Source organism: Suillus plorans, assembly GCF_016647745.1.
Source record: "Suillus plorans strain S12 chromosome Unknown HD556scaffold_18, whole genome shotgun sequence".
NCBI lineage: Eukaryota > Fungi > Basidiomycota > Agaricomycetes > Boletales > Suillaceae > Suillus > Suillus plorans.
In genome coordinates this window covers 595,302-610,135 of record NW_024537402.1, presented here as the reverse complement: position 1 = coordinate 610,135, position 14,834 = coordinate 595,302, and the positions used below count along the sequence as shown (strand labels likewise).

Below are 14,834 nucleotides of genomic sequence, written 5' to 3'. Positions count from 1 at the left end.
TCATTCAAGGCTGAGTCTGTTGCTGAGAACAACTGGACTATGATTCCCTCGAATGTCATATCCTAGATTGATACCGACAGCGTTCGTGCTGATGATCATTTCGGCTTCTGAATCATGATTGGTTCGGTCGGATCAGGTGCAGTGTCATTGAAGGATCAGAGCGCATGGTCACGCACAGCGCTTCATATGTCAAGTCAACCAGTTTCATCTGATGTCCTTGAGCGCGGCTCCGACCTTTCAATGTAAATTCATTGATGTTTTTGGTGTTGAAAGTTGACGACTAATAAGCGAGAGAAGTATGCACATGTTACGACCATGCCGGTTCGTCATTCTTTTGCTTCTGGTTCTTGTTTGATCCAGATGGGCTGTTGGGATTGACTTGTAACGTTGCCAGTCCGTGATTTTCGTGTCCATAGTATAGCCTTAACCGTTCTGTGTGGTTTTAAGTATTTTGAATAGACTAGAGCTTAAGAACGTGTGGTGACATGGAAATCAGGGTGGCGTGTCACAGGTGTGTTCTGGTTTGGCCACGAGCCTTATTTTCGGCGTTCATCATCCTTGAGTTTCTTATACGCTTTTTGTCTGTTCGCCTTGTTTTCTCTCTCTCTCGAACTGCCGTTACGACTGGTTTGTCAAGTTGAAGACTAGCCTAGAACCTACGGTCAATCGTGTTCTTTTCTTTTGACCATCATGACAAGCTCTCCAACGCCTGACATCGGCTCTCTATCTCTCAATGCTCGCCTCCATGACAATTACGATTATGACAACAGGCAACAGTATCAGTTCAGCGCAAACCAGCAACTCTCAGGCCAGTTTAATCCTCTAGGCGGTATGACACCATCTCCTCTCAAGATGAAGCCCACCCGTGCTGGTCTTCCCACCGTAAGTCATTTTCTTTTCAAAACATCCTAATATTAAAATTATTCCTTAGCAATGGCTTGATAACTCAATGGTCATTCCTGATAATCGCCCTCTATCCCCTCACAACAACTCGGATTTCTCTTCCTCCGGTAGTTCTCCCCCTTTGGGTCATCTACAAGCATCTGCTCTTGCTCCTTCGACACCTAACCAAAATGCTGAAGATGAGGTTATACCAACCGCCATCGTCGTCAAGAACATTCCTTTCAACGTCAAGCGCGAGACTCTCCTAGATATCATTGTGAGTTCGTTATGATTTCCACCATGAGATCCGACTAATGTCTCTATTTTAGGCTTCTTTGTCTATTCCTACTCCATACGCGTTCAACTACCACCTGGATCAACAAGGCTCTTTTCGTGGTCTCGCTTTTGCTAATTTCCGACAAGCAGCAGACGCTGACGCAGTCGTGGCTGCTTTGAATGGATTTGATGTTCAAGGCCGTAAGCTTCGTGTCGAGTACAAGAAAGTTCTTCAAGCCGGAGAAAAAGAGCGTATTGAAAGAGAAAAGGCTATTAGGCGAATGCGTTCCATGCAACTCGAAAAGGAGCAGCAACAGGCAGTTCACCAAGCATACGATGATTTTGGTCCCGTCACAGCCCCCGCTTTCACCCCGCAGCGATCCTTCTCTTCTGGTGCCTATCAACAACAACAGTACTCACCTCCGCCCATGCCTCATCTTCCAATCTCTCAGCCATTTAACCCCGCCACATCCCCTCCAATTGCCCCCGCGACACCAAATCCATCAGAGAAGTCTTCGTCACCTAATGAACTGGATCTAAATGATCCTTCTACTCTGGAAATTTATTCTCGCATCTTACTTTTCAAGGACGACAGAATGAGGGATGAACTCGCGTTTTCGAGGACGCTTTCACCCAAGCAGAGAAGGGTCGTTCACCTGATTGCCCAGAAGTTGGGTGTGTATCACTATTCGGTTGGAGAAGGCGATGAAAGGTACGCCGTCGTAACTCGCATCGATCCTAACAGGGTGAGTACTTCCCTACATGCCAAGGCTTTAGTCAGTTCCTGACTATTGAATCATCAGACTCAACGGGCTCAGGCTGCGACCCTGTCGCGTGCCCCATCTGCATATCTCTCTGCAACTTCCTCACAATCGCAGATTGCAAGCTCTTTACGCATGAAGAAGTCGATGCCCGACATGAAAACCTTGCACACACAAGCACCCCGCTTGGCCACTCGTGCGTCAAATGGTAATATCAGGGAAGGTTATGCAACAATTGCTTCCCCTTCTCGTCGCTCTCCTGGTGGTTTCGGTTCGCTCTTTGGCAACAATTTTGGTAGTTCTGCCATCCCGCCCGTTCCCAGCCTGCCATCTAGCGTTGCTGGAATGAATATTAATGGCGGTAGCTTTAATGATAGTAGTAGTGTTGTCAGACAACCACGAGGCCCTGGCGTGGGTGGATTTGGTCTGCGTCGCGGAACGAACAGTGACCAAGCACGTGGCAACGGACTAGAAGCCAGATCTCACGAGCCGCTGGAGATATAGATCTCACCAGAGTCACCACAGACACCCGCAGGCTTTTCTCTTCATTAATGCTTTTGAGTGTCCCACAACCAGGGTTAGACTATCCTTCTCGCGTAGCTTGATTGCTTGCTGGTTCTTTTCGCTGTTATGGTTTCCTGGTTCTGAAGATTTTTTTGTATACCGCACCATCAAAGCAATCACTCTTATCCTCCATCTCTCAAAAGTCGACTTTCCCTACTCGTAATTTCCTTGTACTTTCGTTGTCCGGATCGCTCTCCTTACACCTCTGCTTTCCTCTCTGGATTCTCTTGCTGCGACCATTTTATACATATCATAGGCCTGATTCACTTTGTAAATATATGCTGCTTGATGCACCATAAGTCTTGAGCTTTCATTAAGGGTCAGTTATTTATTTTGCCCAACAAACTCGGCAGTGATCTGAGTTAGGACCGAGACGCGTCCATAACTTTTCCACATCCACTTCAACTTCTACAAAACTAGTGTTTTGGTCCATTCACAAAATGCCGAGCGCAGCTGTCATCCACGCCGCGTGCTTCGCGGTCGGCGCAATAGTAGGAGGGGGTGTGGTCGGCGCGGTAGCCTCCACGAAGAGGCAAATCCCTATAACCACCTCAGTCAACACGTCCGTCGCTCCTCCAATAATCGAAATGGGCCAGAGTGGTGGCGCGCAACTCTCGAATGCTGTTACAGTTTCTGCACTGTCGTCCCCAGTCTTAAAATATGGTCACCCAGGTGATTTGTGTGTTGTACAATGATGATTTTGTTTCTCTCGCTTGAACTTGGGTTTTGAATAGGTCCTGTACCGGACCTCTTGGTTCGTAAAGCGTACACTGCTGCGTATGACCGAAGACTCAGGCATCCTGCATGGGTGAGTTATTTTTCTACACTTCAACAGTTATTGACTAACACTGCGTTCATAGACTGCAGAGCATCTTACTCTTGCATCTCTTGGTAAATCCAGTCAGCAGCGTCCCTCAGGGGATGGGTCACCCGACCGCTCAAACTCGAAGTTCGTGGAGGATGAGTCTCTTCCAGCGATGTTCCGCGCGAAGCTGCAGGATTACTTCCGAAGCGGGTATGATCGTGGACATATGTGCGTACGTCGAGCTTTTGTGAGGAGGCAGATTTTGACGAGTCCGAAGGGTTCCTGCTGCAGACGCCAAGCTTTCTCAGGAGGCTATGGATGAGACATTCTTCCTGTCAAATATCGCGCCTCAGGTCGGCGCTGGCTTCAATCGGCATTGTAAATATGCAATATAGGAGACGTCTCAAGCTGAATTTTGCTTTGTAGATTGGGCGTACTTGGAAGACTGGTGTAGACGCCTCACAGGGTCTTTCTCTGATGTCTACGTCTTTACTGTCCCGCTGTATCTCCCCCGAAAAGACGCAGACGGTAAATTCCGCGTGGTCAGTCTAGGCTCTCAAGGACGCTATTTATCGTCATGATTCACGTTTTTGCAGACGTATGAAGTTATTGGATCTCCGCCAAACGTTGCGGTCCCGACCCATTTTGCCAAAGTTGTGCTGGCCTCGAGACCTTTGTCAGCTTCAGCACCGGACACGCTAGAAATTTCGACGGGCGCGTTTGTGCTCCCGAATGCCATTATCCCTGACGATGCACCTCTGGAGAGTTTCATTATACCAGGTATGCGCACAAGCCCTTCAATATTGAGCGTATGACTGATGTGCTGCACTTAGTTGATGTCGTAGAACGTGCTGCTGGCCTCAATCTATTCTCAGATGACGTAAAGGCAAACTCCAAGCACATATGCAAGAGCACAAAGTGCGATGTGGTGGTGCGCAGATTCGATGATGCACAAAAGCGACCAGATATGCGTCGGGCTATCTCTGCCCCCAAGTAGGTGCAGTAGAACACCGGATGATATATCGATGAGTAGAACAATATAGAGACCATACATTAGAAATCCGACAATATATCTTTGATACCTAACCAGTAGTCCTCATCCACCCGGGTCTTGATCTCACCCTTGGTTAACCAAGCAAAGTCTTGTGTATGCGTTCGGTTTGGGCGGACTTGACCAGCCATGATATGTGCTTTATAGAAAAAGACCACATCCTGCAGACCTGTCAGTACGAGATGCAGAACGTAGGAAGTAGGGCAAACCTCCTCAGCGCCGCCTGCACTGGCTGGTGATGGAGGGTGGAAGACGCCTATTGGATTGCGACTGACTATCCAAGTGTCCATGTTGTTTCCACACTCGACCTCAAGTCCACGGGTTGCCGCCTGATCGGAAAATATAAGGACAAGCAACCCAGAGAGGGATCAAGTTACTGACATGGTGCAAAAGCTCTCCCCTGTCCACACTGCCCTGAGGGAACTTCCAAACGGCCGTCCCATTCTCCTGCTTTTGTAGTAATAGATATAGGTTTCGCTGACCGCGTCTATTCAGGTTTTTGAAGTCCGAGTTAATGTCAGCTTCATGAACACGCGGCATGGCCTCTTCTTCGTCACGCATAGTAGCCTCGGCAAGCTTTTCAGCCTCGCTCGTCTCCCCAGTCTGCACACCAAAAGGCGCACCAAACGCCTTGCGCTCGCGTCTTCGCTCTTCTATGTTGAATCGCGACTCTAAAGGTGAACCCTGTTTAAAATAAAAATCGTAAGGAAATGGGTTGTGCAGCGCGCGGTGGATGCGGGTTTGGTATGCGTAGTAAGCTTTCTCGAAGGCCGTTGGTGTTCGGGTTATTATGGGGGACCGGCTCAGGATAATTCCAGTGTGTAGGTTGGGCCGTGCAGTCTTCTTTGACAGTGCAGCATCTACTTGCGCGACCTCATGTGCTGCAGAGGCTTCGGTCGCGAATCTGCGAAAGAGACATGCTGCAAAAAATGTTACAAAAGATCTTAGAAGGATTATATGGGTGTCACGCACCTTGGGGTGCGCGTTTGCACGACGATAACACTGTTCTCGAGAACATCACCTGGACAAGAGAGACTGACCCGGGATTTAATTGAAGTGAGAGTCAAGGGGGGTTGTGACCCTCCGTGGGCGTGTGAAATGGACTAAAGGTGGTCAAGCAGACGAGATGAACTATTAGAGTCTGGACAAGCTTGTGTTGGACAACAATGTCCCTTTCCCTGGTTTCGAATGCACATCTAGACGATATTTCCGCAAAGATAAGGTCAAAGCCTGTTCCATGGGAGGTCCGTCAACTAGATTTCATCAGCGCATGACACTTATCCCGGACTCAGGGATATCAACGTGCCGAACTGGTGACCTCAGAGGAGCTGGCTCTCATTAAGAAGGTGGACAGACAGCCCAGGGCAAAGGTTGAGTCTATCCATCTGTCAGATGGCCAAACATATGCCCTATTATACCTTCGGCTTCTCAAGAAGCTGCAAAGGGTTGATACCATGCAATGCCTCCTGGTCTTAATTGCTGATGCACTCCTAGGTATGTTTCATTACAAATGTTTTGTGAAGAAATACATGACGCCTATGTTTGTAGATCATGATGAGCGTATACCGCTCTTCGCGAGAGCCGCTCAATCTGATCCCGACCTCCCTTATGCCCCTCTTCTCAGGTACGCGTTTTCGGTGGCTCTTACTTGATTGTAAAACCAACAGCCCTATGTAAGGACCCTGGAAGCTCAAGATGACTTCGTACAACTCAAATCTGCCCAAATACTGACCGTGCTGCTGAGGTGCGCGTGGTCTGCCTTCCTCCAGTTCATTATTGACGCTATGTCTGCTCAGCTCGGAATCAACTCCTCTTCAGCACCAACACCTCCAGCCATTCCTCAAGGTCCTTTCATCGCTCGTCCAGAGCCAGTCACAAAACAAACGTGACGTTGCGGTTCAGTGCTTAGAGTCTCTTCTCGCTCGTCCAGAATGCCGTAGGGCAGTATGGGCAATCCCTGGAATATTAGCAGGGTGAGCACTTATAGCATCGCTCATCAGTTTACGCCTTACCTGATCGAACAGGTTCGTCGAAATCCTTCGCCATAAGCCTGGTCCTCAGATGAGCTACCAAGTGATCTTCTGCATCTGGTTACTTTCATTCGAGCAAGATGTCGCTGAACAGATTAACAAGTGAGGGTTCGAGCTGCATCATCATGGAACTTTCTCAAAGTTTTGAAGGAAATACGACATTATACCTCTGTTGATCACAGTGGCACAGGCTGCCGTGAAAGAGAAAGTCATTCGTGTTATTATTGCCACTTTCAGTGTAAGCGCATGTTTTCTCTCTTCGGGCATGGTTGATGCTGATGTTCTCGAAGAATTTGATTACGAAGGCGCCTTCCGAGAATCTTCCGGCTATGCTTGTCGCGCAGCTTCTTCCATTCTCCAAGAACCTTTCAACTCGCAAATGGTCCGACGAGGACATCTTGGAGGACGTACAGTATGTCAGAGATGAGCTAGAACGCAACTTTGAAAGTTTGACGTGAGTATGTTGATACTGCTTCAATGTCTTACTGATTGATGGGATGCAGGACGTATGATGAATACATGTCTGAGCTGGCATCTGGTCATCTGTCGTGGACACCAGTACACGAGTCGGATGCTTTCTGGCGGGAAAATGCATCCAGATTGAATGATAGAGACTATGAGCAATTGAAGTAATGGCAACCTCATATATCAATTACTCGATCACTAATCCTTACTCCAGGACCCTCATTGCACTACTAGGCTCCGACGACCCCGTAGTTCTGGCGGTTGCAGTTCACGATCTTGGACAGTATGTCAAGCATTATGAACGAGGAAAGAAGTAAGCAAGGTTATACGACCTTGAACATTACGTCGGTCTAATTGTTTCCACAGAATAATTACAGACTTGGGAGGCAAAGCCCGCGCAATGGAGCTCATGACCCATCCGGATCCAGATGTGCGCTATCATGCCTTGTTATCAGTGCAGGAGCTCGTCAGCCACCCTTGGTCAGCGGTATAGTTTGGACATCGATACTGTCTACATCATGATAATATCAACACGCGTACTACCACCGTCGTGTTGTATGCTGCGACAACCGTTGTATCTCATTCTACATTCTGCGTCTCCCATTCGTACGTGATAACGTCAATATTCCTCTTTTCGTCCGCAATGTCGGCGTGTTCGTTCTGCGTGAAAAGGAAGATTTGATGCGTTCATTGCAGTTCTCGACAAAAACATCAATATTGGTAGTGTTGCAGCATGCAGTGCCTTAGTATCGTAAACCATGTGAAACATTGGTGCTCTTGTACGATTCAACCTGTCGTGAATGACGACCAAAGCCCCTATATATAGCGCATGCACGTACTGCAACACAAGCAAAGCAGGGTTTGTCAAGGGCAAGTCTTCTTTTAAGTCGACTATTTGGACAAACTAATACATACATCATTTAACTGGTATGCTGCCATCCAGCGCTTGCATTACCGAAGCAAGGATATCCGACTGGCTGAAGTAAAGTATTTCAGCATGAATTCAAGTAGAAAGGGAAATTCGTTCAGGGGCCTTGCCTTGATTGGAACAGTATGAAGCGAATCTTCTAAGGCAAGTCTGTGGAAGGTGATGTGCATGAGGAGGTGTGTGGGAGGGTGGCGCAGGTCGAATGGGAGGTATTCAGGAGGTATTATAGAAGGTACGGGGTGAACACGAAGGTACGAGGTCTTAAAAGATGGTGGAAAGAGACTACGGTCTAATGAAAACTCATTGAATTAGAGGCATGCAAGACGAGCCCAAGATGCACACAAGTAGGACGAACACAGAGGACAAGCACTTTAAATGTGGTGCACTCTAGGGCCTGTACACAGATTCATATGTCGAGGACTTAAAGTGTTTGGAGCAAACATGATTTGTACCCTAGACTCTGCCACAGTGCCGCATCAATTTCACCTGGCCCATCCAACAATTGCTCGATGAAGAGATCCACTCTCGAGCTCCCACGCTACCTTTTGGTGTCAAGTACCGCGCAGGCAGTAATATTAATCTCCTTTATTTGTCGCTTCTTTTTCGCTTTCATGATAACGCCAACAGCAATGGTCGGTTGTTTCGACAGCCTCTCAAACTCGAGCTTAGTGGACTACGAGCAAGACTGGGCATGGTCGATCATTTTCAGATAAATTCAAACATCCACAATACTCGAGCAGTACGAAAATTTCTCCAAGAGGAACTGTACTGATTGGCTCCGAACTAGGTATTGATAATTGCACCATCAACCATGATACCAAAGCAAAAGCAGAGACATAACCCACCGTCGCGACATGCCCATCAGGCTATCGGCTCAATTTTCATACGGCCGATACTGGCAGACTTTGGTTGTTCCGGAACCCTAAGGTGCGCAGGTGAGTCACATGGTTGAATACTGGTCGCACAACGACCTGCTCATACTCACGTCAAGATAGACACAACGATAGCCATCGCAGCATTCGCTACTTACATGGCAAGTCGCTTCGGGATTATTACCAGGCACACATGGAGTTGCTGCATTGACAGACATGGATGCTGTCAAAGCAACGACAACAGCGAGGAAGGAGAAACGCATTTTCTGTGCGAGGTGATATGGAATCTTCTGGGGGGTGCTCGAATGAATATCACTAAGGATGGGGGACTACTGTAGGACAATGGCCAGCTTTTATATTGCATGGGTACGATTCTGATTGTTTTGGCAGAACCGTTGTTCCTGTCAGATGACACAAATTTGGACGGAACCTACAAGAATTGATTACGACCATCATGATTGTATGAAAACCCAAATTCTCACTCATCGCTTCTTCATTTGAACCTGCAGTGACCCTGCCAGCGCAGCGACAAAGTTGAGAAGTTTTTTTAATGTCCAATTTATGTCCATTGAGAGACAAATTCTATGTAGGACAGTACGTGCTAGTCTAATGGGACCCCCTGTGTCCCTGTCGCATCTCTGGAGTCACGAATGCCCTGGTATGAAGCGTACCCGCATCAGTCCGCCGTTCCCGCCGGCCGTTTTAGACGTGCCTTCCTTCGAAGATAAGATGACTTTGTGTACATGCGTGTATGTAACTTTTCTCGTGTGTGTATGTGCTAACGCGAGCTCGACCGCTAATGCGGACGTGCAGGAATTCTGTGGAGAAGGATGAGTGGGGCGCCTGATTGGCAGGAGGCCCTGTGTTCTCATGTGTGTTTTTCCTTGAGGCGAGAATTCTTGATGACGAGCAGTTGAGTGGGAGGTTGTATATGCGTGTTACATTTTTGACGTATGTGCATATCAGTTCACGAATTTTACGAGGGTATAGGTACTTCACCGAGCGTGGTTTTTAGTTTTTTCGTGTTATTTACGTATCTTGCAAGGTGGGATATGATAATGCTGTTGGTTAAAGTTGAGAAGTTGATTACTCAGTGCCCACGAACAAGACTTCTAAGGCATGGCCGATCATTTTCAGATAAATCCAGACATTCGTATTGCTCGAGCAGTATGAACATTCGTCTACAAGCAACTTTACGGATTGGCTTCGAACTAGATATTGTACCATCAACCCTGATAATACCAAAGTGAAAACGGAAACATGACTCACTGTCGCGACGTGTCTCTCGGGCTACGGGGTTGAATCCTCGCAGATCTTGCCTGATCCCGGACCCTAAGGTGCACAGGTGAGCCATGGATGCACAGCGACCTGCTCATACTCACAGCACGATAGAAACAAAAATAGCCCTCGCAGCAATCACTATCTGTCTGGCAAGTCGCTTCTGGATCATCAGCAGGCACACACGGAGTTGCTGCATTGACAGATATGGATGCTGTCAAAGCGACAACAACAGCGAGGAAAGAGAAACGCATTTTCTGTGCGAGGTGATATGGAATCTTCTGAGGGGGTTCTCGAATGATATCACTAAGGATGGGGGAGACAACGGCCAGCTTTTATATAATGCATTGGCACGATTCTGATCGATTTAGCAGAATTGTCGTTGCTGTCAGATGGCACAAATTTAGACAGAGCCTGCAAGAACCTATCCGAGTGAATACGACCTTTGTATCAAAACCCAAACTCTCACTCATCACTTCTTCATTTGAACATGCAGCGACCCTGCCAGCGCAACGACCAAGTTGATTGCTCAGTGGACCACAAGCAAAAGTAGAGACAGTCGATCATTTTCAGATAAATTCAGACAGAAACATGACTGACTGACTGTCACGACGTGCCTCTCGGGCTACGGGGTTGAATCCCCGCAGATCTTGCCTGATCCAGGACCCTAAGGTGCACAGGTGAGCATGGATGCACAGCGACCTGCTCATACTCACGCTACGATAGAAACAAAAATAGCCTTTGCAGCAATCGCTGTCTGTCTAGCAAGTCGCTTCGGGGTCATCATTGTTAGGCAGACATGGAGTTGCTGCATTGACAGACATGGATGCTGTCAAAGCGACAACAACAGCGAGGAGGGAGAAACACATTTTTAGCGAAGTGATGTGGAATCTTCTTGAAGGGGTTCTCGACTGATATCACTAAGGATGGGGGACTACTATAGGACAACGGCCAGCTTTTGTGGCACAATTCTGATTGATTTGGCTGAATTGGCATTGCTGTCAGATGACACAAATTTAGACAGAGCCTGCAAGAACCTATTCGAGTGAGTACGACCTTTGTATCAAAACCCAAACTCTCACTCATCACTTCTTCATTTGAACATGCAACGACCCTGCCAGCACAGCGACCCTGCCAGCGCAGCGACAAAGTTGAGAAGTTGATTGCTCAGTGGACCACGAGCAAGAGTAGAGATAGTCGATCATTTGTCCGAAAGCAACTGTACTGATCGCTTCGAACTAGGTATTGCACCATCAGCCTGGAGCCATGATGCCAAAACAAAAGCAGAAATGACTCATTACTGCGACGTGTCCCTCGAGCTGTCAGCGTAGAAAGCTGGTAAGGCCGAGCTGGGAGATCGCTAAATCAATTTGATGTATTTGAGACGGTAAAAATGAGCTCATTGTATACTGACGCGACTTGTAGCCGGATGGAGAATTCGCCTTCCCAGACTTTTTGGGTCTAATTAGAGTCGGTTCCGAAAGTCTTGACTCACGTGTTCAAACATAGTGAAAACGCTGAAAATTCATTGAAATCAGTTTCGAGCTCTGTAGCCTAGCCTCTGAACGGCTTCAAACACACCATCTCGCGTCTATTTCCTACTCAGACTCGCTATGGTCAACCAGAGGATCAGTCCTGTACCTGCATTTGGAGGAAGGATGGGAAATCGAGCACATATAGTTGCTCCTGGTGTATTGTCAAAAAGTATAGAGCGGTGGGAGGCAAATTATGATCTACATCGATGTATTATATTTCAGAGGCCTACAAAACTTGAAACTGATTTCAATGAATTTTCAGTATTTTCACTATGTTTGAACACGTGAGTCAAGACTCACCGTTACTATCTGCTTATATAAGCATTACATTTTGTTGGCGCCAGGCGGGCGATCATTACACTACCCAAGGCATGACGAAGGGCTCTCAGTTATCTCAGCTCAAGTCAGCGTTATGTCAAGCGGGGATCAGCAAGGCCCCACAAAACGGAAAGAAGCGCAAGCGATCAGGATCTATAGATGAAGATAAATTCAGGAAGGCACTTCACAAGAATCCCTTCGACACCAAGGTCACGAAGCTCAAACATGATATCGGCGGACGCAAGGTCAAAGGGTCCAAAGGGAAACCCGCAGAGAGAAAACAAGCGGGTATGGAACAGGTGCGCAAAATTTATTTTCTAGCAGTATCGACAGGTCTCTTACATTGCCTACAATAGCGCGAGAAGACTCTTTTAAAAGAGATCCAAGACAGGCGTCGTGTTGGCGGAGTCATCGACAAGCGCTTTGGTGAAAATGACCCGTCTATGTCTCTTGAGGAGCGCATGCTCGAGCGCTTCACGCAAGAAAGGCAACGAGCTTCCAAAGGGGCCGCATTTAATCTCGAGGGCGAGGAACAACTCACGCACTATGGCCAAAGCCTTTCGAACCTCGACCATTTTGATGATGTTGGTTTGCCTATGGATGAAGACGAAGATGAAGACGAAGGTGAGCATTCATATGTTTTGTATCGAGTATGTTTTCTTTAATTCGTTCAAGGCCAACTCGATCGTGACATCGTGGGGAGGGAACACTTTGGCGGCTTTGGCGATAAGGACGAGACAGACAATAAGGTGCGCCTCTCATACCTTAGAGGGAAATGTTCTTTTACTTATTCACTTTCCAGTCCGACCGGAAGAAATCGAAAGCGGAAGTTATGGCGGAACTCATTGCCAAGAGTAAAAAACATAAGGTAATGTATGATACTTTTTACTGGGGTCTTCCTAATTTTTGTTTAGGCTCTCCGTCAACTGCACCAAGCGCAAGAAGAGAGTATGCGACATCAACTGGACGAAGACTTCGATTCCTTCAGAGGTCTACTCTTCGCGCCTAACGCACAGATAACCGATAGCAACGTGGCTTCCCAACCTGGCATTCCCTCCGCCGACATGGACTACGACAGACAGATTCGCGAACTTGCCTTTGATCGACGCGCAAAAGCAAAGGATCGCACGAAAACGGAAGACGAGCTTGCGCTCGAACAAAAAGAGGCTTTAGAGGGAGCTGAAAGGCAGCGAATGCAGAGAATGCTCGGAGAAGATGGAGAAGGCGGCGCAAACCTCGAGGACGATTTTTCAGGGGATGGATCCTTCGCAACTATTGGGTCAGGATTAGTTCGCGGGATCGACCAGGGGGTTGCACAGGATGACAGCGAGGAGGAGGAAGATGAAGACGAAGGTGTGGGTGTGGATGAGGACGAGGACGAGGAGACCGACGGTGAGGATGAGAACAGTGAGGCGGAGGAGGGAAGTGAAACGAGTTTTGGCAGTGAGGCAGGCAGTACCTCTGGAAGTGAATTCGACAAAATCACAACGAACCAGAAGTCAGCAAAAGTGGAACCACCAGGTGTTCGACATGACCTACCCTTCACTTTCCCTTGCCCCGAGTCACACGAAGAGTTTCTGGAGATTATTGGAGAAATAGATGATACGGATGTGCCTATCGTTGTTCAGCGCATACGCACGTTGCATCACCCAAGCCTTTCCCCGGATAATAAAGTGAAGCTTCAGGTAATGCCTTCCTTCGACAGCTGTGAGCTCAGTTGACATGCGTTGTAGAACTTGACATCCGTCCTTGTTGACCACATCCTCTATATCACATCTCCCCCTGCTCCACGATTCACGCTCCTGAACTCTATTGTTCCCCACCTCTTTGCACTTTGCCGCTCGTACCCGATCGAATCTGCGGGAATTTTTGTGGAGAAACTCTCGCTGATGCACAAAAATTTGGAACGGGGATTATCGCGGGGAGCTCTTGAACTGGGTGCAAGAACATGGCCAGGGCCGGCTGAATTGTCCCTCTTGCGCACCATTGGAGTCATATGGTCTAGTAGTGACATGAGCCATCCCGTCATTTCACCGGCACGGCTTCTCATGGGTGCTTACTTGGGGCTGTGTCGTGTTCGGTCACTAACGGACATAACGAGTGGGCTCTTCTTATCATCTATATTCCTACAGTACGAGGAATTGTCCAAACGCCTGGTCCCAGAAGCCATTAACTTTTCTATCAACGCGGTCTTGCACCTAGCTCCGAGCTCTCTTAAAAATGTCACGTCAATACCCGGTTCATTTCCTTCCCCCGACTTCCATTCAGATCTGTGTGCACCCCTTGCGATCGACGTCAAGAAGTCCAAGCATCTTGACTTTCGCACACCAAACCTACATCAGCTCCTGATTGACGAGAATTATCAGGAGCAGGATAAACTTGATCTACTAGGTCTCGCTTTCCGCCTTCTGGACCGGTTTTCAGAAATGTACAAGAGCCTCGACGGTTTTATTGAGCTCTATCAACCAGTTTTAGATATCCTGACCAAACTCGGCATCACAAAACTTTCGGAGGGCGTTCGAGTGGGTCTACATCACGAACATGCGAAAAGTGAACTAACCATAATTTAGACGCAAGCCTCCTCTTTGCAAGACAAGCTCACTAGGTTATTGAAGTTTGCTCGTCAAGCTCGTAGGCCTCTTCTACTTCAGGCCCACAAGCCAATTCCGATCCCGACATACATACCCAAGTTTGAGCCAAGGTCCTCCTCCTACCTGCGTCGGCATGATCCAGATCATGAACGTAACGAGGCCTCGAAGCTTCGCTACCAAGTCAAGCAGGAGAAGAAGGGAGCCATTCGTGAGCTCCGAAAGGATGCGAAGTTCTTGGCAGCTGTCGAGCACAAACAACAGGCTGAAAAGGACCTCGCTTACAAGGACCGCATGAATAAGGCGTTTTCAACGTTGGAAGGCGAGAGAGCTGAGCAAAAGGCCATGGATAGAGAGAAGGCGAAAGAAAAGCGTCGATCCGGACGTAAGTAGATTATTTGAATATATAAAAAGTCTCTACATAATTGGTGAAGGTGAACACTGACTAGTGGCTGAATCGCTAGTAGAGTTTAGTCGACCA

General features: G+C 47.8%; 5 protein-coding genes across 5 annotated transcripts; 4 read left to right on the top strand and 1 right to left on the bottom strand.

Annotated features, from left to right (window-relative positions):
• The first annotated feature begins 507 nt into the window (after window positions 1-507).
• Window positions 508-2,812, top strand: HD556DRAFT_287128 (uncharacterized protein). Its single transcript, XM_041310150.1, has 4 exons — window positions 508-882; window positions 932-1,159; window positions 1,212-1,904; window positions 1,962-2,812. The coding sequence occupies exons 1-4, from the start codon at window positions 691-693 to the stop codon at window positions 2,421-2,423; spliced, it is 1,575 nt and encodes a 524-aa protein (XP_041162163.1). The 5' UTR covers window positions 508-690; the 3' UTR covers window positions 2,424-2,812.
• A 111-nt stretch (window positions 2,813-2,923) lies between these two features.
• Window positions 2,924-4,285, top strand: HD556DRAFT_1234307 (uncharacterized protein; the record flags this gene model as incomplete). The annotated part of the gene is made up of 7 exons (XM_041297656.1): window positions 2,924-3,155; window positions 3,218-3,291; window positions 3,344-3,516; window positions 3,566-3,666; window positions 3,715-3,830; window positions 3,885-4,068; window positions 4,122-4,285. The coding sequence occupies 7 exons, from the start codon at window positions 2,924-2,926 to the stop codon at window positions 4,283-4,285; spliced, it is 1,044 nt and encodes a 347-aa protein (XP_041162162.1).
• A 56-nt stretch (window positions 4,286-4,341) lies between these two features.
• Window positions 4,342-5,481, bottom strand: HD556DRAFT_1268300 (39S mitochondrial ribosomal protein L46-domain-containing protein; the record flags this gene model as incomplete). Its single annotated transcript, XM_041299143.1, has 4 exons — window positions 5,312-5,481; window positions 4,721-5,259; window positions 4,549-4,668; window positions 4,342-4,500 (listed from the first exon to the last, which is right to left on the bottom strand). The coding sequence occupies exons 1-4, from the start codon at window positions 5,355-5,357 to the stop codon at window positions 4,342-4,344; spliced, it is 864 nt and encodes a 287-aa protein (XP_041162161.1). The 5' UTR covers window positions 5,358-5,481.
• HD556DRAFT_286873 (ATPase V1 complex subunit H) lies at window positions 5,362-7,556 on the top strand. Its single transcript, XM_041310147.1, has 11 exons — window positions 5,362-5,583; window positions 5,632-5,833; window positions 5,888-5,963; window positions 6,018-6,083; window positions 6,136-6,312; window positions 6,364-6,471; window positions 6,520-6,607; window positions 6,660-6,823; window positions 6,873-6,998; window positions 7,049-7,147; window positions 7,201-7,556. Exons 1-11 carry the CDS (start codon window positions 5,506-5,508, stop codon window positions 7,325-7,327), a joined length of 1,311 nt encoding a protein of 436 aa, XP_041162160.1. The 5' UTR covers window positions 5,362-5,505; the 3' UTR covers window positions 7,328-7,556.
• Window positions 7,557-11,818: 4,262 nt separating this feature from the next.
• On the top strand, window positions 11,819-14,746 carry HD556DRAFT_1234269 (Nop14-like protein; the record flags this gene model as incomplete). The annotated part of the gene is made up of 7 exons (XM_041297654.1): window positions 11,819-12,064; window positions 12,122-12,389; window positions 12,441-12,514; window positions 12,568-12,633; window positions 12,680-13,450; window positions 13,499-14,287; window positions 14,336-14,746. The coding sequence occupies 7 exons, from the start codon at window positions 11,819-11,821 to the stop codon at window positions 14,744-14,746; spliced, it is 2,625 nt and encodes an 874-aa protein (XP_041162159.1).
• Between the last annotated feature and the right edge of the window lie 88 nt (window positions 14,747-14,834).